The sequence below is a fragment of the Balaenoptera musculus genome, chromosome 10 (assembly GCF_009873245.2).
Source record: "Balaenoptera musculus isolate JJ_BM4_2016_0621 chromosome 10, mBalMus1.pri.v3, whole genome shotgun sequence".
In the NCBI taxonomy this organism is placed as follows: Eukaryota; Metazoa; Chordata; class Mammalia; order Artiodactyla; family Balaenopteridae; genus Balaenoptera; species Balaenoptera musculus.
Genome location: NC_045794.1, coordinates 25,294,144 through 25,320,978, shown reverse-complemented (window position 1 = coordinate 25,320,978; position 26,835 = coordinate 25,294,144). Strand labels below are relative to the sequence as shown.

At 38.8% G+C, this 26,835-nt stretch overlaps 1 protein-coding gene across 2 annotated transcripts in view; it reads left to right on the top strand.

Moving 5' to 3' along the window:
* Positions 1-26,835, top strand: part of TMTC1 (transmembrane O-mannosyltransferase targeting cadherins 1) — a 256,134-nt gene that overhangs the window by 122,349 nt on the left and 106,950 nt on the right. For both annotated transcript variants that reach the window (XM_036865656.1, XM_036865655.1), the window contains exons 6-8: positions 1,787-1,868; positions 3,017-3,120; positions 21,873-22,062. In XM_036865656.1, the coding sequence (XP_036721551.1) occupies positions 1,787-1,868; positions 3,017-3,120; positions 21,873-22,062 (376 nt within the window). The remainder of the gene's footprint in view (positions 1-1,786; positions 1,869-3,016; positions 3,121-21,872; positions 22,063-26,835) is intronic.

Below are 26,835 nucleotides of genomic sequence, written 5' to 3'. Positions count from 1 at the left end.
AAATAAACAAGCAACAGAGGGAACCTGAGAAATGAAGTTTCTAAAAGCAGACCAACCCAAGAAGGACTTTTTCATTCAGATGTGTTGCAACCCTTTTCCTTCCCGCACTGCCATTCCCTTTCCCTTCCTGCTGCCACTTATTCACATCCTGTAAAGGAATAGCAGAAATATCCAGGGTTGGTCTTTGTTGAGTTAGCCTGAAAATGATGGTGATAGAGGGGGAGCTGAGAAAATGCACGTAGCAGTGCTTTAACTTTTTGGAATCACAGACCTAGCTGACACTGGAGATCAAAGTCAAGGACTTTGCCTCAAAGAAATGCACAGATGCAGACATACACAAAGTCTCCTGTGCAGTTTCAGGAAGTGGTAAACTCCCTCAAGCCCATTTCAGGACAGAAAAGACGCGCCTGTGTCCTGAGAGCTGACAGTATTCCTGGCCTTACTCCTTGCCAAGCTCTCTTTTGAGAGCTAAGGGAGAAGAAAGGATTTAAATGTAGTGCTTGGGGGTGGATCCAGTCCAGAGCTTGCTAAGAGGTGGCTCTGTGTACTGTTTTTTGGAAGAAGAAAAGGGAAGCAAGATGGAAGGGACCTGCCTCTGAGTGACACTGTCTCCTCCTTACAGAGCCACTTGGACGCACTTAGCTGTAACAAAACAGGAACCACATGTATTTTGTAAGCAGTCAAGTTAGACGTTTCTTTGTGAGCTGCTAACCCACTCAGGTCTTCAAAAGGATCTCTCTCCTTATAGAACATCTTTGCTGTGTGAAGATACCACACACATTCAAATGCAGATTTTAAGAGTTTCTGGGGGAGGATTCCTTTGAGGAAAAATTAGACTAAAAAAAGTAAAAGAAAAAAATGAAAAAGGGCAGGGGAAACAAGGATGAGGTGGGAAATGTTTGCTGGATTATGTGGTTCAGTTTGACTTTTTTCCGTACACTTTGTACAGAAATTTGCCTGTAGGTGAAAAGGACTTTAGGGTTTCCTGAAGTTTGTTGACAATCTCCTCTTGCTTCCCTTTCATCGTCTTTATTAAAACCAGCCAATCACATGTCTTCTATGTGGATGAGTACAAGTGGGTGAACTGTGGGAGATGCAGGGTCCACACAAGTTGCCGCCCCTCTAGAAGTGACATTCTTGTAACCTAGTTTGGTTCCAAAGGTCATAGGCAGATGAGGAAATTATCCATTGCATATGGGTGAGCTCTGTTTGACCACCAATGCTTAATAACTTTGTTACCTTGGATAAATTACTTAACCTCATAAAACCTTAGCATCCTTTTTTTTAGGGGTAAGACATTTGTGAGCTATTTTGTGGGTGGAAGACATTGTCCCTCTCAAATTACATTCAGTAGGCCAATTAAATCTTATTTTGTTTAAGATCATCCCTGTGACTAGTGTAATCATATAGTTGCCAGAATACCTGGGTTATTTGGGATTATATGGGATAGTAATATTTATAGCTAACTAGTTTACAGTTAGGTTGTGTTCCATATATTATCACATTTATTCTTCACAACTTTCCTGTGAAGTAGATACTATTATTTTCCACTCTTTTATAAGTGAGAAAGACGTGCAGAGATGTTAGAAAACTTGCCCAAGATCATCCAGACAGTAGGCAGCAGAGCTGGGGGATTGAAACCCACGTGGTCTGGTTCCAGAAGCCATGCTCTTAGCTATGATCCTTTCCAGCCTTCTCTTGAGCTAGTCTATTCACACGGAAAGGAAAACATTATTTGTGGCAGACTCTGACACTTATTTAAGATGTTTTTTCTTTCCTGTTTCAGGTATCTGACAGCAAGCAGCAATAGAAATTTCTTGCTTACCATGAGGCCATTCTTAAAAAGGGCCATTTTGGTCGTAAGTTATGTAAGTACATATATGCTTTTGAAATATCTGATAAGAAATATTTCACTTTAATTTGACTCAGAGACATGATCCAGATTGTTTGAGTCAGCAGTAGCGTATAACAATATGATCTTAAGATCAAAGAATTTACACGCTATAAATGTTACAAAGCCTTGGAATGTATGTATGGAAGCATTCTAGGGATATGTGAACTCAGTGACACCAACAGTATTAACTATAATATTGTTTGTGCCGTTCTCAAGGTGCTGACGCTGTGTTGTCTCTGCACACAAACCTGGCTGTATCAGTTATCTAGTGCTGCACTTTTATAAAAAGCATTCATGAAATAAGCCAGTGATATTCATGGGAAAAAGTCCAGGCTTAACTATCTCCCAAAATTAATCTTTTTCCTTTTATTGAAGCAAAGATTTCCCTCTGACTTTAACAGAAACAACGTAATTGGTCCTATTGAAATGAGAATAACATCTAGAAGGTCTGTGTGGGTGGCTTCTTCTATAAACAGAACTTATCACCACAGAAGTGTCCCTGGCCTCTGGTTTTCTTATGCACCTTTGCAACAGGATAGCGCCATTCAGTGATAAAATTCCACTGAGTAGACACAAAAGATGTTTCCTGGGGTTGTTGAAATAACCCTTGCATGAGTGGTCTGCTCCAGAGCATTTGAGAGTTGGAGCATTTCCAAATGTATTTATTCAGGACACAGAAGTATCATCTATCATAGTTTAAGTTAACTTTCATGGGGCTCTGTGAGAGGGATGGTTAATAACCTGGGCATTGTAGACCAATGACATGGGTCCAACTCCTGGATCTTGCAGTTTACTAGCTGTGGGATTCTGGGCAAATTGGGAGGCCTCAGGTGGATGGAAAGCCTTTAGTGGATAACAATGGATAACAGCTAATAAGTGCTTGAAACTGACGGCTGTTATTAAGATTTGCTTGCCTTTCCATCATCACCTTCATTGTTTACTCTTCCCTCTACCCAACTACTTTCCTACTCATCTTCAATGTTAGGATTTTACAGAAATGTTCACTAGAAAAAGTGTTTGTAGATCAAAATATTTGTAAAGCATCTGAAAGTATCCTCCAGAAAGGTGGGGCTTACTCCCAACAATCAATGATTTTCTTACCAAATCTTCTTTTCTCTGAAGGTGATTGTTGTTCTGTACTTCCGTCTGTGGATAATGGGAGGATCTATGCCCCTCTTTTCAGAGCAGGATAATCCAGCTTCATTTTCACCTTACATTCTTACAAGGTCAGTAGAAATACATTTTTTTAACTTTACTTGGTATTTATCAGGTTGTTTTAAATAATCCTAAACGATATGTTGTCTTTGCATTTTAAGGAAAAAAAGGTTGTGTTCTATTCAGGGTGTGTGGAGAAAAGAAACTACTGTTTAGATGTTTGGAATTCTTTTCAACAAATGGTGCTGTTTTGTCAATATTTTTGGTATTGTTCTTATTTTGGTATATATTTGTTTACTCAACAAGCATTTTGTTGAGCACTTATCAATAATAAATATCTATTGAGGGACTTCCCTGGTGGCACAGTGGTTAAGAATCTGCCTGCCAATGCAGGGGACACGGGTTTGAGCCCTGATCCGGGAAGATCCCACATGCCGCAGAGCAACTAAGCCTGTGCGCCACAACTACTGAGGCTGTGCTCTAGAGCCCGCGAGCCACAGCTACTGAGCCCTCGTGCCACAGCTACTGAAGCCCGCACTCCTAGAGCCCGTGCTCTGCAACAAGAAGCCCACCCACTGCAACGAAGAATATCCCCCGCTCGCCGCAAGTAGAGAAAGCCTGTGTGCAGCAACGAAGACCCAATGCGGCGAAAAAAAAGAAATAGCTATTGAGTGGCTCATATGGCAAATGTTACAGGACAGTGAGTGCACTGAGAGGTGTGTAGAGGTTGATTGGACATTACAACTACTTGTAAGGTTAAAATCAGCAGGGAAGTTGAAAGTGGCGAACAGAAATGAACAACAATTTTTGCTAAGATACAGTCAATTGTATCTTACCATTTGTCCTTAAGAGATTTAGGATAGTGGATCAAGAAGTGATGTTGACCAATGGATCTTGTTCATTGAGAGGGTTTTAATTCCTTACCCAATCTGCTGTGATGTACTTCTGACACTTTCAGATATAATCATATTTGACAGTTTTCATAACGTTTCTTCAGGATATATTATTCTATAATGTTTATACATTAAGGTGTACTGTTCTTAAATTTTCATAGTTTTATGTTCTTTTTAATGTCTAATATCATTTTTGTAATAGTGACCTTCCTTTTTCTGTGTTTGCAAAGACATAATAAATCTTAAACCTTGACCGACAGCACATTTATATTTCAACTTACTTGTATCTCTTAGGGATGGGAGATTGTTGGATTTTGTTTTTATAAAGCCAGGCTTGCTTTATTTCACTCATTTACTTTATATGTTTTAATTGATAAATTTCTACTCTCTTTTCATTGTATGCTCTTCTTTTTTGTTCTTAGTGTTTTCTTCCTTTCTGAAGACTATTTTCCATTCAAAAAGTATTCTTCCAATTTGTTTGACCCATTTTTCTAATAAATATTATGTCACAGTTGTTTGCATTACTTGCAACATTCATTTGTGTTAAAAAATCTTGAATATGCTTCAGAAACCATATGGTATACAGCCTCCAGTGTTGGCTTATCCCTTTGAGATAGTCTAGAGACTTATAAATTGTTGTTTACGTCTTATATTTTTCAAAATACTGTTTAATTAGTCCATTCATTAAGCTTGACATCTGTAGCCCAGCTTTTTGTTAATATTGCAATCTACTTGTCCTTTTTAGGTTTCTCTCACTGGCTTTCAACCTCTCCAGGGCTCCTTGTCTGGATATTTTTAGCTCATTGAGAAATTGTTTCAGGTTCTGCAGCTCCTTCAATAGCTATTTTCTGCCTTTAAGTGAAAAAAACAGCTTTGCCAGATCCTGTTCTTGCTTCTGGCTCCGTTTCCCTTAGCCCTCGGTTGGTCTCCCTCCAAGCTTTCTTGTCTGCTGAATTTGAGCACTCATTCTTGTCTTTATAGTTAGATGCAGCCCATTCCCCGAGCGTACCAGTCTCCAAACGCCAAGCTGGAGCAAAGCAACAGATGGATGAGAACAAGAACGTATTGCTCTCAACTCACCAACCAGTCATTTCATTCTTATCTCTGTCATCAGCAAACACATGCCTGCCCCACTGTCCTTGGTGTCAAGACAAGGTGCCTTTGGTCTCTGGCTCACTGCCCTTCTGTCTATACCATCTTAGCTGCCAGGGGGGTCAGGTTGCATTTTCATTCCTGCTGGTGGTCAAAAAAATTCTTTGGTGGAACCTCTGGCAGAATTAGGACCTTGGGCCGGTCATTCACCATGTTCTGCCTTTCACTTCCAAGGTTTTTACATATTTTTTCTGAGGGGTCTGATACACATTTCATCCAGGACTTTCCGTCTGTGAATCCATCTGAATGACTATTCTCAGGCGATTCAATCAATATAAAGTGATAGAACAGAATATCCTAACATCTTTATATTCTCCCCCTTGTAAAAAAAAAACACGTATCTTTCTGTTTTTGTGTTTCATCCTTAAAATACATAGATACCCTGGGACATTTCAGTGACAGTTGCTGTAAATGGCCTTTCACGTTCCTCTAAGACAGCTGCATTATAATTGACTCTTTTAAGCATCCAGAACATTGTCTTTAATTCCTTTCCTGAGTAAAGTTTCTACTCTTCTTGCATAATTGTTTGACCTCCGGTATAATGATGATTCTTAAACTGGATTACCTTAGTCTGTTTCCAATTCTGTTGGCTTTTTTTTTTTTCTTCTCATCAGCTGTACAGTTTAGCTATGATTTGGCTGGCTCTGTGAGTCTGTCTTTACCAATCAGAGGTTTGTCAGTCAGCTATGTCAATTGATCTCGTTATTGCTTCACCTCTTTTACTGGATTTGTAAACTGAACAACTTTTATAGCATCTTTGCTTCTATCTTGCAAGGATACCTTCTTTTAAAGTAGGTATAATAACTTTATTATCAGGTGAGAGTTTTCACACTAGCTTTCTCTTCTCTTAATAATTGTTATAGTTATTAATTACATGTAGTTTTAAAAAAATATCCTAATGGCTTTTAAAAGTTGCTTGGTCAACTCTTTGTTTTTTGGTTTGTTTCACCTGACTTCTTGTGATTTTAGTTCTGAGATTCCTTCTCTTTTAGATGATCTATTCCCATGTGTTTAGCAAAGAGGAAATACCCTGCCATTTTCTGCCTAACAAAACAGATGCAAAATTGTTGTGGTATGCTCATGAGAAACCTTTGTTAAGAAAAATTATCTAAGACATGAGAATAAGAAAAAACATGACCGTGGCATTCACTGTAATGTAGAACATTGTCTAACAAACCTAGAGGAATACAACTTTGGCTGACTTATTATTCACATTTACTGTATTTTACAGCTCTGTCAACTTAGAATTTTACGTATAGAAATCTGACAGGTGTGATTATTTCTTTTCTCTCAAGTAGAAAATAAAATTTCAAATGTTAGTTTTATTGCCTTGCAAGACATTGAGCAAACTTGTGTCTAATTCGCCAGCCTCATTCCTTTTTATTTTTTCATGAACCATGAAAACTTGTTTTTCAAATTTAGTTTGTATATATCGATACATATATACTTATATGTTTCTTATATATATCAATTTATATCTATATTTAGTAACAGCTTGAGATATAATTTACATGCTATACAATTCATCTGTTTAACGTGTACAATTCAATGGTTTTTAGTATATTCACAGAGCCGTGCAGCTATCATCACAATCAAATTTAGAACACCTCCCCAGAAAGAAACCTCATCTCCATTAGCAGCTGTTCCCTATTTCACCCCAGTCCCCCGGCCTTAGGCAACCATTGATCTACTTTTTATCTCTATAGAATTACTTATTTTGGATGTGTTATATCAATGGAATCACATGATGTGTGATCATTAGTGACTGGCTTCTTTTACTTAGTAAACTATATAAGTTAGTTTACTAACTTTAAACTAAGTTTAAGTTACTTAGTAAACTAAGTTCAAGATTCATCGTGTCATAGCATACATATATTAATCTTTATTTCTTTTTTATTCTGCAGTAGTATGCCATTTTATAGATACATCACTTTTTATTTTACCCTTTATCTGTTGATGGACGTTTGGGTTGTTTCCATGTAATAGAAAGTTTTGGCTATTCCGTATAATGCTGCTATGAACATTCATGTACAAGTTTTTGTTTGAATGTATGTTTTGATTTCTCTTGCGTATGTACCAAGGAGTGGAATTGCCAGATCATATATGTTAACTCTATATTTGACTTTTTTTTTTTTAGCACAAGAATGTTTATTTATTTTATTTTATTTTATTTTTTGGCTGCATTGGGTCTTCATTGCTGCGCATGGGCTTTCTCCAGTTGCAGCGAGCGGGGGCTTCTCTTGTTGTGGAGCATGGGCTCTAGGTACGTGGGCTTCAGTAGTTGTGGCGCACAGACTCAGTAGTTGTGGCACATGGGCTTAGTTGTTCCGAAGCATGTGGGATCTTCCTGGACTAGGAATCGAACCCTTGCCCCCTGCATTGGCAGACGGATTCCCAACCACTGTGCCACCAGGGAAGTCCCCTATATTTAACTTTTTGAGGAACTGCCAGACTGTTTACCAAAGCGGTTTTACCATTTTACATTTCTACCAGCAGTCTATGAGGGTTCCAGTTTCTCCACATCCTCTTCATCCTCTTCTTCAACAGTCTTTTTGTTGTTGTTGTTTTAATTATAGCCATACAAGTGGGTGTGAAATGGCATCTTATTGTGGTTTTGATTTGCATTTCCCTGATGACTAATGATGTTGAGCATCTTTGTATATACATATTAGCCATTTCTATATCTTCTTTGAAGAAATGTCTGTTCAGATCCTTTGTCCAGTTTTTAATTGGGTTATTTGTCTTTTTATTATTGAGTTATAATAGTTCTTTATATATTCTACATATGATATTTATATATTCTAGATATATGATTTATGAACATTTTTTACCTTTCTGTGGGTTGTTGTTTCACTTTCTTGATGGTGATCTTTGAGGCACAAAAGTTTTTAATTTTAATGAAATCCAATTTAATCTGTTTTTTGGTTGTTGTTACTTATGCTTTTGCAGTTATATCTAAGAAGGTTTTGCCTAACTCAAATTCTCTTCTAAATTGGCTTTGTCAAGTGTCTGATTCCCTTATTAATAAGTTATGTAAACCTTTAGTCTTCACTGTGTATTTGTACAGGATTATGTTTTTAATATTTTTAAAATTGTACTTTGATACAGTTTATGTTAACAGCAGTTCAGAGGCCGTTTATAATTTGGCTTTTAACTTTTGTCCATTGGGCATGTCCAATCTACAAGATAGATCCATACAGAATGGGGGAAGGGGGTCATCATTATTCAGGATACGCTGGCAACAAGCCCTTAATCTTTTACCTTTCCATTTTATTCCAAACATTCAGATTGTATTAACTGTCAGTAATTCTATGTGACTGATCAATAACTTTTTTAATCTGTAATTGAGATTTGTGTGTATCAACTGAATGACCTGACATTGAATGATACATGTTTCTGCTTTTCACTTGAGAAGAAAAGTGTCATTAGAAGTTGAAGAACAGGGCTTCCCTGGTGGCACAGTGGTTAAGAATCTGCCTGCCAATGCAGGGGACACGGGTTCTAACCCTGGGACACGGGTTTGGGTCCGGGAAGATCCCACATGCCGCGAAGCAACTAAGCCCGTGAGCCACAACTACTGAGCCTGCGCTCTAGAGCCCACGGGCCACAACTACTGAAGCCTGCGTGCCTAGAGCCCGTGCTCTGCAACAAGAGAAGCCACCTCAATGAGAAGACTGGGCACCGCAACGAAGAGTAGCCCCTGCTCGCCACAACTAGAGAAAGCCTGTGCACAGCAACAAAGACCTAACACAGCCAAAAATAAATAAAATAAAATAAATTAATTAAAACAAAAAAAAAGAAGTTGAAGAACAGAAGAAGTGTTGTATTTCGATTGCACAACTTTTTCTCGACAAGCAAGTTGGAAAATTTTGCCCTCATATGTCCAAATCCCTCCCATCCCTCGTGGAATTTCTGTAGAAACAAGAGCTAGAAGTTTTCACCAGAGGTAGAAGGGAGTGAATGGAGACAAAAACCATGTACTAAAACAGACAAAAACCAAAACAAAACAGGTTAGCGATTTCAGAAATTTGAGATTGGAAAATTTTGAAATTGGATTTGAATGTAGACAGGGGCTAGAGCCAAGTGTTGTGGGTAGGTTTTGAGTAGGAATCCCAAATTAAAGATTAAACCAAGAACAGTTGCATGTCGGGAGAGATGGAGGGTGGGGCTGAGGACCAGAGTGATTGTCTAGATCTGTGGTGTCCACTACAGGAGCCACGAACCACATGAGGCTACTGGCTAGTCTGAATTGAGATGTGATGTAAGTATAAATAAAGTACACACAGGATTTTTTTTTTTAATTTTTATTTTTTTATTTGATTTTTGGCTGCATTGGGTTTTCATTGTTGCACGCGGGCTTTCTCTAGTTGTGGTGAGCGGGGGCTACTCTTCGTTTTGGCGCGTGGGCTTCTCATTGCCGTGGCTTCTCTTTGTTGTGGAGCACGGGCTCTGGGCATGTGGGCTTCAGTAGTTGTGGCATGCAGGCTCAGTAGTTGTGGCTCACGGGCTTAGTTGCTCCATGGCATGTGGGATCTTCCGGGACCAGGGCTTGAACCCGTGTCCCCTACGTTGGCAGACGGATTCTTAACCACTGCGCCACCAGGGAAGTCCCCACACAGGATTTTGAAGACAAAATTCTGTAAGAATAAAAGAATGCAAAATACCTCATTAATACGTTTATATTGATTATACCCCATAAATTATATATATGTTGAAATGATATTTTGAGTATATTCTTGAAACAAAATATATTATTAAGTTAATTTACCATGTTTCATTTTCCTCTTTTTAACATAGCTAATAAAACCTTGAAATTATGCATGCTTTTATGATATTTATTTTGGATAGCACTGGCCTAGAACAAGTGCTGAGGTTCTTGGCTTAGCTCTGGGAGAAGGACGGGGAGGTGGGAGGGCTGGCTAGTGGGGCACCCCCAGTGTACTCTGCAGCCTTCCTCTGCCTCTGGTTTGGGTGGTTTCTTCTAGTCTGCCAACTTGTGTTTCACTCAGCTGATTCTGAGTGGTGGAGGGATTTTATTGCACTCCATCTTTTGGTATAACGACTAACTTAGTCCCATCTGAAAAAAAATGTCCTTTAGGGACCAAGACCACGGGTGCTCATGACACTTCTTATAAATTACCACCCAAGATTATGCCCTGACTGCAGCTGTCCCGGGCTTTATGAGTTTACTCCAGCCAGATTGCCAAACCTGCATGTGTCTCAAAAACACTTATGAATCATGCTGAAACATCAGTGCTGGGGTCCAGTGCCCAAAGATTCTGCTTTGGTGGTTATGGTGGACTTGCATTTGAGGAGTCATGGAATAGGTCTGTGTGCAGCTTGTTCTGTCAGAGAATTGTCATTTAGCCCAGAATTTACTTCTCTGTATGTGTCTCTTAAGAAATGTGGTACTTTGACATTCAATTTTGGAAATCTTGGATAAAAAATAAAAACAAAAGCGGAGGTTAAGTATGGCTTCTGCATAGGGCTGGAGCCTGCAGAAGGGATAACATTGTTTCTGCTATTAAGGTGCCTGCCTGCTGTCTAGTAACTGGTTTTCTGTCTTAACCAGATTCGAAGAGGACAGAACATAAAGCAGTATATGCTTGACCGAAGAAGTATTGCCTTTCTAATATTAAAAATGGTTGTCTTTCAAATCCAGGAAATAGATAAAATAGGATTTTTCAGTGAATGTAAGGCCTCCTATCAGCATCATGTTTTTTCATGAGATGTGGTCCTGGATAAGCAGGTGGAATATATCTTCTTAAGTGGATAGATCTGTTTCTGCTGTTCAGCTATCCAGACAAAGGCTTGTATTACTTGTTGGAAGACATCAAGATATGAAATAATGAGATTAAGATAGAACTCAACATTCTCCTTCTAAAGAAGCTTCTTTTTCTGTCTCCATTTTCAGCTGATAATTTCAAACAGGCACAAAACCTTAGGTTTTGATTGTTACAGCCTTAGGGCACTATGTCTTAGTAATGTTTATAGCCCTTAAAGCCCCTAATATGGGGGCTATCTCATAACATAACGTGTCTCTGAACAAACTGAATGAAAATTTAAATTATGTTTTAAAACAAACAAAACCACTCTGTGCTTAAAGAGGGGTGAGCAAAAGTCGCTGCTTTGTTTTTGCTTCAGCAACTAGCAGGGCCTTCACACATGAAATGAAACTGAAATTATTCTGATGTTCAAAGCAATGGTCACCAAACTAGAGTGAATATCAGAGTCACCCTGGGAAGTATGCTAAAAATAAGATTTTCTGGTTCAGGTTGCAGAAATTCTGATTGAATGGATCACAAGGTTGGGTGAGAGATTCTGTATCTGATCAGCAACCTAATTGTTTTGGGGGGGAGAAGGAGGTGTTACCCTTTTTGAAATCCTCAGGTATGAACTGTGTCCTCTGTAGCTGAAGAGTGCGCTACAAGGTGGGTGTTGTCCCCATCGTGTAGTTTGTATTATGTTCTTAGAAACATAGCTTGGGGATGAAGGAGATGGTCAAGGTCACTGAGTGTAGTTTCCCCAACTGAAATGACACTGTGTAATAGTAATTCCTCTAATTGTCTTAGACCCCGGGAATGAAGGGGACAAAAACGAAGAAGAAAGAGGAGGGAGTCAGAAGAGGGAGACGGTGGTAGTAGCAGATTCTACCTGTGGACTAGGGAGCAGGGCTGGAAAAGGCTGGTCTGGATCACTTTACTGCTTGAAGAAAATATAGAATACTTTAAATCTACTTATTGTGTTTCCATTAGAATATTTAATCCATGAGAAGCTGATAAAAATTAGAGATGATTCTTTTATTTTTGCTAACAATGGAACATAAAGGCAAAACTTGCTTTTCATAACGAATAAAATGCCAAACCCAAGCTTTTAATTTGATTCTACTTCTTGCCGTATGATGCTCTAACAAATATTTCCATCAGTGCAGTCATCTGTTTACTGTGTTGGAGAGGTGACTACACACTGGTTTTAAGTTTGTCAGCCCTGCTTCGACTAAAAGTTAAAGGTTTGGTTTTTTTTTTTGGTATAAAAGCTCAAGTTCATCCAGGTTGCACTGTTCAAGGAATAAGTCAGAATCTCAGGCAGGTGTTTCTCCATGAAATACCAGTATTTGACCCATCATATTTCCTTTCTACATTGTATGTGGAGCCAGAAAACCCTGTCTTGTATGCAGGGTCTCCTATGGGTCTCTTGCGGGGCATTGAACAAGTCTGCCTCTCTAAGGCTGTTTCCCTTGCTGCAAGAAGGGTAATATCCAGTTCATAGAGACTGAGTTGGGATCAGATAATCCTTATATGCAAATACTTTGTAAGCTAGAAAATGCTGTACATGCCTAAGGGATGTTCAGTGTTGTTGGATGTAGTTCATTAGTAGACCTCCGGGATTCTGTGTAGAATCTGGAACCTGCACCTGATGTATGGTCAGCAGTCGGTATGTTTGCTCAGTGGAAGTTACACCTGAATGTTGGTTTGAAATAAAGATGTTAAATGCTTTATAGAGAGAAACAGACTTTAGGTAAGAAATGAACCTAGTATTTATTCTGCAGAAGGAATTATTTACCTTTTTAGAGATAAATGGGTAAGAAGTTGTTGCTGGAAGTCTTAGAGTTTGAAATTCATATTTTCTGCTCTGAGGAGACTATCTCTGTTAATAAGATAACTGTATTAATGGTGCATTAAAAAGGTCAAAGAGACTTAATGACATTTCAGATTCACTTTATAGTTTATCCATGGTAACAAGAATTCTCATTTGAACTATTATTCATTGCAGTTTAATGCAAAATAAGAAAAAGTAAGCTTGGCATAGCTTTATAAGGATGCGCTGTGACATGTGAGGGGAGTGAGTGCCTTTACTCAGACACTCCTCATTATTAGATGGTGTCCCAGGAGCCAGCATTACACAAGGTGCTGAGGGGGCTACACAAGGGCAGAATCTTCAGTCTGTGCCCTTTAGCTACAAGCGTGGACAACTGGAAGCCTAGCAGGTATCTTTTATGGGACTAGAAAAATATATGGTTGCCTCAGGCCAAACTAAAAGTATCTACTTTAAATATTTTTAGATTTTTAGGCATTATTTTACTATCAGGTTAATTTCTGAAAACCTATCTACTTACAGAGCTGGGTGCCGGGGAAATAACTATAAATAAGACTCAACCCTGTCCCCGAGGAGCTTCTGTTCTAGTGGGAAGACAGGCACGTCATCAACGGGAAGTTACAGGGCAGTGTGTAAGCCCTGAGGCTGCGGGAGCTCATATAGGGGACTCCAGCCTGGCCTGGGGGTGGGGGGGAGTGGGGACAGGGAAAGCCAGTCAGAAGGAGTGACACCTTTGTTGGGACCTGAAGGATCAAGAATTGGAGTTTGGCCAACCTGTGAGAGTTGATTCCAAAAGATGAGGTGAGCCAATCAGGTGCTGCTCTCAGGAATTTGAAACCTGAGAGTGAGGCTGTGAAGACTGAAGTGACAGGTGTGTGAAGGCAGGAGGAAAGGAGAGCTGGGCAGCCCTGACGACCATGCTCCGGCCTCAGTCATGAGAAGCATGACTAAGGAGCCCCTGAGCACAGGGAGGAGATGGAGCAAAGGCTAAGAGAAGCAGGGCAGCCGTGAAGAAGGCCTGTGGCCTAGAGAGAAGGCTACCTTTCTTGTAGCTGCTTGGTTCTGGTTCCTGAGAAGTCTGGTTTTGCTCTTAATTTCCTGTCTTCTGATTCTTATGGGAATTTTAAAAATAACTCTCCCTTTAACTGGTTTGATTAGACCATTGGTCCTTATAATCTGGAAGAACTTGAAAAACAAAACACAGTGAGAAACTGGCTGGAGAGCCCCTTGGACCTCTTCTCCTATTTCATGAGTAGTTGGAAATGGTCTTGCCATCTCTGTTCCCAGATGCTAAAGCATCAAGTATCAGTATTCAGTGCTACTTACGGGCCTTTGCCCCATGGATGGAATACCCCAAGGGCAGGCCTCAGCACTTGTCTGGCACCTTCTACTCTGTTGCCACCGAGGAGCTAAGGGATGAGGGCCGTAGACAAGCTTCTACACCAGCCATTCAGCTGGGATTGCCTTGGAGCTTTCCGTCCCAGCCCTGTGTGCTGGGGATCAGGGCCTGCTTCCAGTCATCCCATCCTTGTCTGTAAATGGTTTTCCTTGATTTTCTTTTCTTTTGTGTCACCTGTTTTTGTTCCACATTACCCATTATGACATTCATCCATGTTGTTGTATTCATTCCCATTGCTGAATGGATTTCCATTCAATGAATATACAATGTAGATATTGATTTTATTGTAGATGGACATCTGGGTTGTTTCCAGTTTGGGGGTGTTAATACTAGTGCTGCCCATGACATAGAAACAACCTAAATGTCCACCAAAAGAGGAATACATAAAGAAGATGTGGTGTGTGTGTGTGTGTATAAATAAACACAATGGAATACTACTCAGCCATAAAAAGGAATGAAATAATGCCATTTGCAGCAACATGGATGGACCTAGAGATTATCATATTAAGTGAAGTAAGTCAAACAGAGAAAGACAAATATCATATGATATCACTTACATGTGAAATCTAAAAGAATGGTACAAATGAACTTATTTACGAAACAGAAATAGACTCACAGACATAGTGAACAAACATGGTTACCGAAGGGGAAAGGGGGGGAGGGATAAATTGGGAATTTGGGATTAACAGATACACACTACTATGTATAAAATAGATAAAAAACAAAGACCCACTGTATAGCACAGGGAACTATTTTCAATACCTGTACTAAACCATATTGGAAAAGAATCTGAAAAAGAATATAAATGTATAAATATATATATACATACACACATATATAACTAAATCAGTTTGATGTACACCTGAACCACTGTGAATCAACTGTACTTCAATAAAAATTTTTAAAAAATAATAGTGTTGCTATGAACAATCTTGTAAATGTCTCTTGGTTAACATATGTGTGCAGCATTGCTGGGTAGGAACTTAGGAGTAGAATTGCTACATCATGAAGTATGCATTTATTCTACTTTCATGAAACTTCCTGAACTTCTCCAACATGGTTTAATCAATTCACAGTAGTGTTTCAAAGTTCTGGTTTCTCCACACCCTCACCAACATTTGACATAATATTTTTCATTTTAGACATTTTAGCAGGAGTCATTTTATCATTTGTATATTACACATTTTTAATCCTGTACTCTAATTTACCCATATTTTTAACTGTCCTCAGAAAGTGTCATGTTCATTTACAATTTGAAGCCATTTTTATTTGGGGTTCCTGCCTGGATTCTCTATCTGCCATCTTTCCACCTATTTAAATTCTGCATAGATTCTAGGAGGGCATTTCTTAATCCTCTGTCCTTCATTAATCTGTCACTTCTTAGAACTCCATTGAAATTTGGTGTCTATATTTCACTATTACCCAACCATGTAATATATGCATGTCTTCTCACCACCGATGCTGTGAAAATGACCTTGTGGAAGACGAGGGCTAGCTCTGATTACCCTTCAGCACCTATAAAAGTTCACAGAGTAAGTATTCAACATTTATTGAATTCATGTGAGGGTCTCCTGTTCATTGAGAACTCAGTTCAATAAATGGCTTTCTTTGGCTAGTCCCAGAGAAGGGTATAAGGAGAAGATGCTAATGATGACAATAAGCAGGTTATGCCTACAAAGGCCTGTCATTATTGCTGGGTTGCAGTGAAACTATGGAGACCCTTTTGAAGCATCAATGGAATACAGGAGTTGTGAGGATGAAAATAAGGGACAGCCTAGGGAGGGGCAGGACAGATCACCAAAACCCAGTGGACAGAGGTAGAGTCAGGGTAAGGTGGGGTGCTCCACTCTGGAGGTACCGTGGCTATTTTGACAGTGTTAGCCAGTGCCCTTCCCAAGAGGATGCAGTGTGTATACAGTGGACCCAGTGTCCCGTATTTATGAAATGGTGGAGGATTTTGTAGATGAAAGAGAAAGAAGGATCCTTTGTGCAGAAACATTTCTATATAAAACAAGCAAGTGCTGCGTGTTTCTGCTGGCAGTGCGTGATTTTTTCATATGTACCCATCATAGGCATCTTTGTGTTAGGCTCATGTTATTTCTTAGCCAAAAAGGTTTTTTCAAAGACAGCAGAATTTATGTATATTTTAGCAGTTAAAGCACTCTAATTTTTTTTCTTGATAAAAATGAAGATTTAGATTTAAAGAGTGCCACACTATTTACAATAGCCAGGACATGGAAGCAACCTAAATGTCCATCGACAGATGAATGGATAAAGAAGAATACAATGGAATATTACTCAGCCATAAAAAAGGAACGAAATTGAGTTATTTGTAGTGAGGTGGATGGACCTAGAGTCTCTCATACAAAGTGAAGTAAGTCAGAAAGAGGAAAACAAATACCGTATGCTAACGCATATATATGGAATCTAGAAAACTGATACTGATGAACCTAGTGGCAGGGCAGGAATAAAGACATACGTAGAGAAAGAACTTGAGGACACAGGGTGGGAAGAGGAGGCTGGGACAAAGTGAGAGAGTAGCATTGTCATATATACACTACCAAATGTAAAATAGATAGCTAGTGGAAGCAGCTGCATAGCACCGGGAAATCAGCTCGGTGCTTTGTAACGACCTAGAGGGGTGGGATAGGGAGGGTGGGAGGGAGTCTCAAGAGGGAGGGGATATGGGGGTATATGTATACATATAGCTGATTCACTTTGTTGTACAGCAGAAACTAACACAACATTGTAAAGCAAATGTACTTCAAAAAAGATGTAAAAAAAGGGGCCACAGTTTGATTAGGTGCCATTTGATGCCAGTTCCCCCGGCCTCATTTTCCCTTTCATGTATTTCTTCCTGAAACCTCTTCATTCATTCCTGGATTATGAATGAAAATACCTCACTAAATTGTTTAAGCTGAATTCCTTGCTTTTTGTGCTGTATATTCCATTTTGTTGGCCAGATATTCTAGTGGCTTTCCTCCTGTTAGCAGAATTCATGGTAGAAAATTGGTAAATAATTCATTTCATTTTTGCCCCTGCTTTAAAAAAGAAAACCCAGTGGGACAGAAATATTCAAAGATTGTTTTATTTCTGAAATTTTAGCAGAAATAAACAAGGTGATTAGTTTGAAATGTAATTCATAGTCAGTGAGTTAAAAAGAAATACATCAGTTGCTGATTACAGCTAGCTCAACAGCCCCCTCAAATGTAATTAACTTTCGGGGTGATTCCAAGTGGCTTCTTTGTGCTTAAATTTGCAAAAATTTTCCAATGCTGTTTCAGTATTTCAAGTAGTATTTAAGGAGTTTACTTGCAACATTTATCTGAGTTCATATGCACAAAAGGTAGGTGTATATCTCTGAGCTAATGGAGATAATATATATGTATTAAAAAGGGCAATTCCACTCCTGGGTATATATCACAAAAAAACCCAAAAAACACTACGTTGAAAAGATACATGCACCCCAGTGTTCATAGTAGTATTATTTACAATAGCCAAGATATGGAAGCAACCTAAGTGTCCATCAACAGGTGAATGGATAAAGATTCTGTGGTGTGTACATACAATGGAATATTACTCAGTCTCATAAAAAAGAACAAAATGTTGCCATTTGCGACAACTTAGATGGACCTGGAGGGTATTATGCTTAGTGAAGTAAGTCAGACAGAGAAAGACAAATACTGTATATCATCACTTATATGTGAAATCTCAAAAATAAAACAAACGAGTATAACAAAACAGAAACAGGCTCACATACAGAACAAACTAATGGTTATGAAAAGGGAAGGGGGAGGGGCAATTTAGGAGTGAGGAATTAAGAGGTACAAACTACTATGTATAAAATAAATAAGCTACGAGGATACATTGTACAGCAGAGGGAATATAGCCAATATTTTATAATAACTTTAAATAGAGTATAATCCATAAAAATTTTGAATCACTATGTTGTACCCCTGAAACTAATATAATATTATAAATCACCTATACCTCAACAAAAATAAGGAAGGTTAGTTAAGTTAATAGTGTTGGGTTAAGTTAATAGTTTTGACCCTCCTAGTGTTATAGGAAGGTGAAGTTTCTTTTAGTTCTGTGGCTTACTTTTCTTTTTTGACCTATTTTGCTTATAATCTGTGTAAAAAGTCACAACTGAGCATTTAAAAAAAATATGTAAGTAACTACGTTGAGACTGTAACTTTTAAAAAATGTTATTCTTGATATTTGTTTTTTGTCAGTATGGTATTTCAAGTCTAGAAAATATAAGTGACTAAATGAAGACAACTTGCAGGGCAAGTTCAAAATGTGAACTGAACATTAAAATAAAAGTTTCTGCATAGTGTTTGTAGCTATTCCATGGTCAAGCTGCAACCAGACTTAAGAAAGCATTCCTGTTGCAATTCTGTTGCCTTTATCACTACTTAAAAATTGTTTTATTATGAAAAATATTAAATATGTACAAGAGTGGAGAAAACGGCATAAAGAACCCCCACCTACCCTTTATCCAGTTTTCCCAATCATAGTTCATGGCCAATCTTGTTTCATTCACACTCCCACCCACTTCTTCCACGTTGCTTCAATCCATCATTTTGAAGCAAATCCCAGACATAATCTCATTTCAAATGCGTACATTTTCAGATGTATTTCTGAAATACAAGGACCCTTAAAGACTAGAACCACAATACCGTTATCATGCTTTAGAAATTAACAGTGATTCTCTGTTATCATATATCCAATCAGCGTTTCATTTTTTCTGTCTCATAAGCAGTTATTTTTAATAGCAGTTTGTTTGAATTAGCAGCTAAACAAAACCTGCACTTCGTTTGATATGTCTCTCAAGTCTCTTAATTTATAGGTGCCCTCTCCCCTTTTTTTCCCCTCCCATTGCAATGTATTTGTTGAAGAAACTGCCGTCATTTGTTCTGTGGAATTTGTAACATTCTGGATTTAGAGTATTGCCTCCCTGTGGTATTATTTAACATGTTCTGGTGTTTTCTGTACTTGATGTAAACTGGTAATAAAGTGCTTGGTTAGATTCAAGTTTAATTTTCTTTTTTATTTGACAAGACTGCTTCAAATAAAAAAGCAGCCCATCAGCTTTTTGTGTATATCCGTCAGGAGTTAGTCTCCCTTTCTGTGATGTTAAAATTGATTAGTAAGTTCTAGGCACCTGATTTAGCCTGATCCATCCATTATAAAATACCCCATGGGGGCTTCCCTGGTGGCGCAGTGGTTGAGAATCTGCCTGCCAATGCAGGGGACACGGCTTCGAGCCCTGGTCTGGGAAGATCCCACATGCCGCGGAGCAACTAGGCCCGTGAGCCACAATTGCTGAGCCTGTGCGTCTGGAGCCTGTGCTCCGCAACAAGAGAGGCCACGATAGTGAGAGGCCTGCGCACCGCGATGAAGAGTGGCCCCCACTTGCCGCAAGTAGAGAAAGCCCTTGCACAGAAACGAAGACCCAACACAGCCATAAATAAATAAATAAATAAATAAATAAATAAAATTTAAAAAAAATAAAATAAAATACCCCATCAGCTTTTCACCTAATAATTTCAGCAGCCATTTATGATCATTGCCTAGATCTATTATAGCAAGAAGGAGAGATACTATTTTTTTAAAGTAATTCCTAAGAGCTGGGATGTAACCGAGTGACATAGCTGTGTGATTCTCCTGCTAAGTTTGGTGGTTGAACATTCTCCTTTAAAGCCAAGTCATGAAGAATCTTTACTGAGCTAAGAAGTATATAGCATCAACTTAGAAGCTCTGTGAAAAGAAGAAGCCCTAAGTGACCCAGTCATTATTCTGTGGAGTTGGCATTCTCACGAGGCAGTTTCACAGGCCCAAACCTAAAAGGGATAAGGTGACTTTTTTGCTTTTATTTTTGATAAATAACAGAGCTTGGACTTCATCAAACTTTCAGCATATACTGCACTATCTGTACATTCATATTTTATTTAAAATAACAACAGAGAGGGGAGTGTTGAGAAACACCATTGAAGTATCTGACCCATTTCTCTGTTGGGGTTTGAGAGCGGAGGCAGTGAATAATCCCTATCACTGAGCCTTTCCTGATCATTGCTAATGATTTTTCCACTGCCAACCTTGGAGGAAGAGGAGGAAAGGGAAAGAGATAAATTGGAAAGGGCTGGGAGGGGTGTTCTAAACTAGAGCTACTTACTGAGAGGAATTCAGTGTGAATTGACTCTTAACATTGGAAAGTAACCTAGAAATTATCTGATCCAACTTCTTTGCCCATCCAAGGTTTCCTCCAAAAGGATCTGGCAATGAGGGGGCTCTTCTCTGCACATTCTGAGCCCTCATGGCACTCATCTCCTTCTGCCTCTTTAATTCTGTGTATCTTATTTTCACTACTGGATTTTACATTCCTTGAGGGCAAGGGATTTATCTGTTTCTCTGGTTTAGTCCCATGTAGAGTGTCAAAGAGAAACACAGCTGGACATTAGTTAGAGCAATAAGAACACACTTTATTCAGTAACTACTGACAGTTCAGGAAACAGCTGAGCTCCATTCTGATTTGCGCAGGGTTGACTGGGTATTTTAAAGAGAGAATGGGAGGGGCGGCAAACAGGGGCTCGGCAGAGTCAGAGAAGTAAAAATTTACAAAGGGTTGATCGTCTAAGTGCATTTAGGTTGTGTCTGCTGGCTGGCAGTTATCAGAGTTAGGATTCTGTCCTCCCACGGTCTGGGAGACAGGCCCCTTCCTCCTGATGATTACATTTTAAAGGAATGACTCTCAGTTCCTTGAGAAAGACTTCTGAGTTGTAAGAGATACATATTCCCAACTGTAAATCCTTTGTAGTAAATACACTAAGAAACGGAGGTCAGGGGCCTTTTTGTCAGGGATTAGCTAGAAAAAGGTAAATTCTCCTGGCAATGATGATTTTTCTCAGGCAGGCATTTTAGTGGAGGGGCTGGGGTCATCCCAGGAACATGGCCTTATGCTGCTAAAAGCCATACTAGAGTTTGGCCATCCCCTAGTGCAGAGGTTTGGATGGAGTTTGTTATATGCTGAAAGTTCTGCAGTTTTCAGGGGTCTAGAACACCAGTTAAAGAATTTGTGTTTACTGAACAAATTTAAGTAAATTTAGTTTCCTCTACGCTGAAAGGAAGGGGGTCAGTTAGAATGCCTTAGTGCCTAGACACAGCCAGGAAACAGGAGTAACATCCCCAATCATAAATTTCCTTCCCTAGGTCCACCTGGCTATTCTTATTATCAAGGACAGCTGTACTTCCGTCCTCTTAAACGCTAGCCTCTCGATTTGTAAGAGACTTTATCTCCTTACCACAGATATTTTGATTTTTTTGAAATAGTTCAAAATGGATCAATCTATTATAAAATGGTTAATATTTTCATAATATCTACTGCAGGATTTGGGGCACTATTAAAAAAGGACAGGTCAAATGTCTCTTACCCAGGGAATAGTACCCAACAGGGCAGCATTTCATGTCATATGCTTTCATCTATACCATTTATCTCAGTTGTTATGTATTTATTTATGATAATTTTTAAATATAGGTCATGGAAACTTTGTCTTATTCATCATTGAAAGGCCAGCACTTACCACAATGACTAGCAGCTATTAAATAGATTCCAAAATGATCAACTTAATGACTAAATGAATGAATGACTTTCCATCTTACCTTGTCTTTTCTATAACATTGATAGTATAGAAGTGCTATTTAATAGAAACATGGTGAATGAATGTTTGCAAAATGTCATGGATCTCGAGTTATGTTTCAGTGACTCTTCTTCTCTTTGTAGATTCCTTACCTATTCCTACCTCTTGGCCTTCAACGTGTGGCTTCTGCTTGCACCTGTTACCCTGTGCTATGACTGGCAGGTGGGCAGTATTCCTCTGGTAGAGACCATATGGGACACGCGGAACTTAGCCACCGTCCTTCTGGCAGTTGTGATGGCCTTACTGAGCCTTCATTGTTTAGCAGCCTTCAAGGTAATTTTCTTAAGATTCAAATGAATTCTACATTTCAAGAGAGATACTCTATACTCAGTAACTCTTTTTTGCAAGGGGGTGTGGCTCTAAATTGAATTTACCTGTTCATCTAAAAAACTTTGTGTATTTAAAAATTTTCCAGAAAGGTAATATATATTTTAAAGACCTTATCAGGGTGAATAGACCAAGGTTACAATGTTTGCAAATGAGAAATTTTTTTCTTGCAGTGGTTGACTCATTTTTGACCTAATTCGTTTGATTTCATGTAATGATAAATGAGATAATGATAACATGTTCATAAGTGCTTAAATATGGTTAAGATTCTGCTTACACTAATAAATGCCTGCCTGAGTTGGTTGGGTGATTCTCACTTCAAAAAAAAGGTAATAGCACAAAACTTTATTAAAAGTTTTAATATTGGGAACTTGGGAAAATATTGGAACGTGGAAAAAATTATTAAATGTAACCATTTCAAAAAATGATCAAAGACAGCAAAGAACTTGAAAATATTTACTTATTGAAAACTGCTACTGCCTTGTGTAAGATGCTTCTTGCCTGAGGATATTCCCATCCCCCCAGATCTAGTGTTGAAAACTCACAGGTTTACAGGCTGGAGGTGGCTGATTTGGTTTGGGAGAGTAGCAGAGCACCTAGCAGTTTAAGGGGTAGATTTTGGAAGCAAGAGAGCTGTACAAGGGCTGAGATAATACACTCTCCGCGCATTCACGGATGAATGAGAAAACAACATGTGCACGTGGGACATCCTAGAAAGCGCGAGCAAAACTGAAAGCCTGGGGAGACTTACTTATTTGCTGCAAATTTGAATGAATTCTTCAACACAAATGCAGGTTGGGCGGCAGAGGGTGGAAGTTTCACTGGCTTTAGTTGTCTGTATATAACCTCTGATGAAATCATTGGCTGATCATAAAGCTATGCAGGAACAAGAGAGATTCCCCAGAGATCCAGGCAAAAGAAAGAAAGAAACAAATAAAACCCCACTAAGCAAAAATTTCGGCTCTCTACATAAAAACAGATTTTTCAGTTTGAATCCAGGCAAGTTTATCATATATTAAAACAGGAAACCATCAAATTTCAGAAGAAGAAAATAGAATAGAGAGTCACTATGATGTATGACACACAATGTCGGGTTTTTAATTAGATTACTGGACATGTAAAGAAATAGGTGACCCAAAGTCAGGAAAAAATAGTCAGTAGAAAATGGAATAGAATTCAGATTCCAAAGATAAACTCACATTTACAAGCTTAACTGATTTTTGACAAAGTTACCAATGTAATTCAATGGGGAAATATAAGGTACTGAAATACAGAATTATCTGTAAGGGGAAGATGTGAACATTAACCCTTACCTTATACTATACACTTAGAAAGTATTTCTAAGTGGATCATAGTCCTAAACAAAAGAGTTAAATAACACCAAAAATTCTAAAAGGAAATAATAGAAGAAAATCTTCTCGGTAAGGGCTACCATAACTACCCTATTTAAAATGAAATCACATACCCTCTGCTCCACATCTTATCTCCCTTTCACTTAACTTTTTCTTCACTATACTTCCAGTTTCTAAAATGCTATATAATTTTGTTATTTTATGTAATATCTGTTTCCTCCAACTAGAGCATAAACCCCATGAGGACAGAGATTATTTTCTGTTTTGTTCAATGCCATATTTCTAACATCAAGAGTTTGTCACATCCAATATTTATTATCTAAATTTTATTGTTTGCCACTCAGTATACATTACCTAAATGAATAAAATCGTAAAACGTTAGAAACTCTATTTCGATTTTGGTATGCAGAACTTTTTGCTTAAGTGAACTATATTTAAAACCTAAAAAAAACTGTGCTCAATACCGGTGTGAAATGTTTGGGAGTCAATATGGGGTTTGTTTTATTAGCCTTTCAGTATGGTTTGACATGCCTGCTATACTGGTATTGATCTGCAAGAGCAAATGTAGTAGAGTGCTGGACTGGTATGTCAGAAAGGGGTTTTCTTGACTCTCTCCCAGCTAACTAAAGGGAGTGGTGCGTCCTCACAGGCTGTCACCTTGGTCAGGTTATGTTAAAGCTGGACCTTCATGCTCGCAGTAAACCCCTGCACATAGGCGAACCTTGGCCATCCCCAGAGCATCTGTGGTAACATGATGAATGAATGGAAACTTCCTCGTTGGAAGGCTGTTAATCCTTTTCTTTCATGGAATTTGTTCCAAAATCACTTTACTGCATCAGGAAAAACATTAGCCAAGCATTCCAGCTGTGGTGATAGTAAGATTTAGCTCTTCTGTGGTGACTTTCATCTTGAAAATTCTTTGCGAACATTAACTAAAGCCTCCGGCAATTCTTGGAGGCTACTTGCACTTTCTACATTTTCTTCTTTCAGAGTTTGGAGGCAGAGGTTTGGCATCTAGCTCATGTTTATGTGGCCTTGCCTCTCTGTTCTTGATCTACTTACACGTTGGAAGGTCTTAAAAATCAGATTCTCCTGCTAATTCGTAAGCTCTTGAAGCGGAGATAATCTTGGTTATTCTATGTGGTGATTAGTTACTAAGGACATGATCCTAAGGGCTCTGACTCCAAGACAATACACAGTAGAGTTAAGATTTTATGAAAATAGAGGTCTTGCTTTACCGACATTTTTCTGTGCTAAAAAGGAACAGTGGATGAAATGTTTACAATAATGTCAGCAAAATAAACACAGCTCTGTCCACCTAGAATATTTCCAAATGATGTGTGTACTGCATCAATGTGTTGGATTGAAATTACTTTATAATCCCTGGCTATTTCCTTAAATTTTGAGATAGTGAGTCCATATGATACATTACCAGGGGAAAAAATGATTGGATAAACAAGCATAAACATTGAGTCCAGGGAATCATGGAAAATATTTCTTTTATTTCACCTTTGATGGATTCTCAGTCATACAAAGGCCACCCTGGCTTATATTCAGGGGAGAGCATGTTCTTTTTAGCCTCACTACTTCTGCCTCTTTAATTCTCTTAATGTTGATTGAGTGTCTACTTGTTGCCAGGATTACAGCAGGGAACAAAATGAAGGTCTTGCCTACATGGAGCTTACAGTTAAACACTTAAAATTTGTCATTACGTGCCAGGTGTTGTTAAGGGCTGTGAGGAGGTCAGGGCTGGCCTCACAGATATTATGACATTGAGCAGAGATATAAAGGAAGTGAAGGAATGAGCCATTTGGCTGTTGGGGGAGGGGTATTTCAAGTAGAAGGAAAGCAAGCGCCAAGACCCTGAGGCAGGAAAGTACTGGAGTGTTCACAAAACAGCAGGGAAGCTGACACAGCTGCAGCAGAGGGGTCAATGGTAGAGCCAAATGAAATGATGTCCAGGAGATGATGGAGTGTGTGTGTGTGTGTGTGTGTGTGTGTGTGTGTGTGTGCGCGCACGCGTGTGCGCGCAGGATCAAGCCTAGGTCTTTTAAGCCTCTGCCTGCTTTCTTTTTACCTGCCATGCTTTTTCCACAGGGTCTCTGGCTCTGTTAACTGTTGGATGGTTTTGTCTGATTTTCTTGTTGATAAGGTCTGGCCATGGAGGGGAACGAGATGGGGAAAGAATTCAGGTCCTTTGTAAAGAATTTAGATGTTTCTGTGTATGTGTTTGTGGAAGATAAGAGGTGAGGGTTGAAGGAAAAGGGCAGCCTTGGAGTCCATAAGGCATCTATAAGACATACAAATCTTTCTTTTGCTAATATTAACCAGCTTTTGGGGTGGGGCATAACTTTGGGGCAATATATATGCTTACAATCTTTGTTTATCCTCCAATTTACCACACTCACTTCTTTCATCCTACCTTGTTATCAGCTAGGGCACTGGTGGAGGGGGATATAATCTACCCTGATACAACTGTATTTACACCTAATTGAATTTTTTCTGGAAAATATTTTGACTTTACAAAGCAACAAATTACCACATGTAAGAAATAAAAGAGCAGTTATTTCCCAATTCCCAACCATGCCCCAAGACCCACCCTCTGCAGGCCTGCTTTGAACATTTGTCCTTGTACATTTTTACACTTATTGAAAACAAAAACAAATTCTCTCTTTTATACAAGTAAATTAAGTTACACACCATTATAAATCACAGACCCTTCTAGGCCACTTCCACAGCCAGTTGGAGTGTCCCTCTAGGTAAGCAGCTCAGAGAACAGATGTCTGAATTTTGACAAGCTTTTGTCCAGGGTTGAGTGGGAGAACTAGGGCTCAGAATCTGAGGGTTTTCTTTCTCTAGAAATAATCACAGAATTAATTTAAAGATTGTTTCTAATTTGTCCTATTTTCATGGCGTAAGAAATTTAAGACCTCAGGGAGTAGTTTATTATTTATCATAAAAGAGCTCACTTGCATCTTTGAGAATTTAAATGTGAAATTTGTCTTATTCTGTGCCTCTCCATCACCTCCTTCTATTCACACCCTTTATTCACGAGGAATACATTTGAGCTTATATTACATAATGTAGAGAACAATCTAGAAACTCACTATTGGATTGAATTCTTTTTAACAATGAGTTTTAAAGTGAACTAATTTGCTCTCACTCATTGTGATGAGGATAATCTCTCTGTTGGAATGTATGTACAGTAGAGACACAGAGCACTTAAGCCATGGAGGCTGGTTATTCCATTCTCTCCTATGAATAGTGAATGTTTATATACCAAGAGAACAATAGGCCGAAAATGTACTTGGGTTTTTCTTACAGACTGCGCCAATAGTCATCAGACTATTGACTTGCAATAAAATAG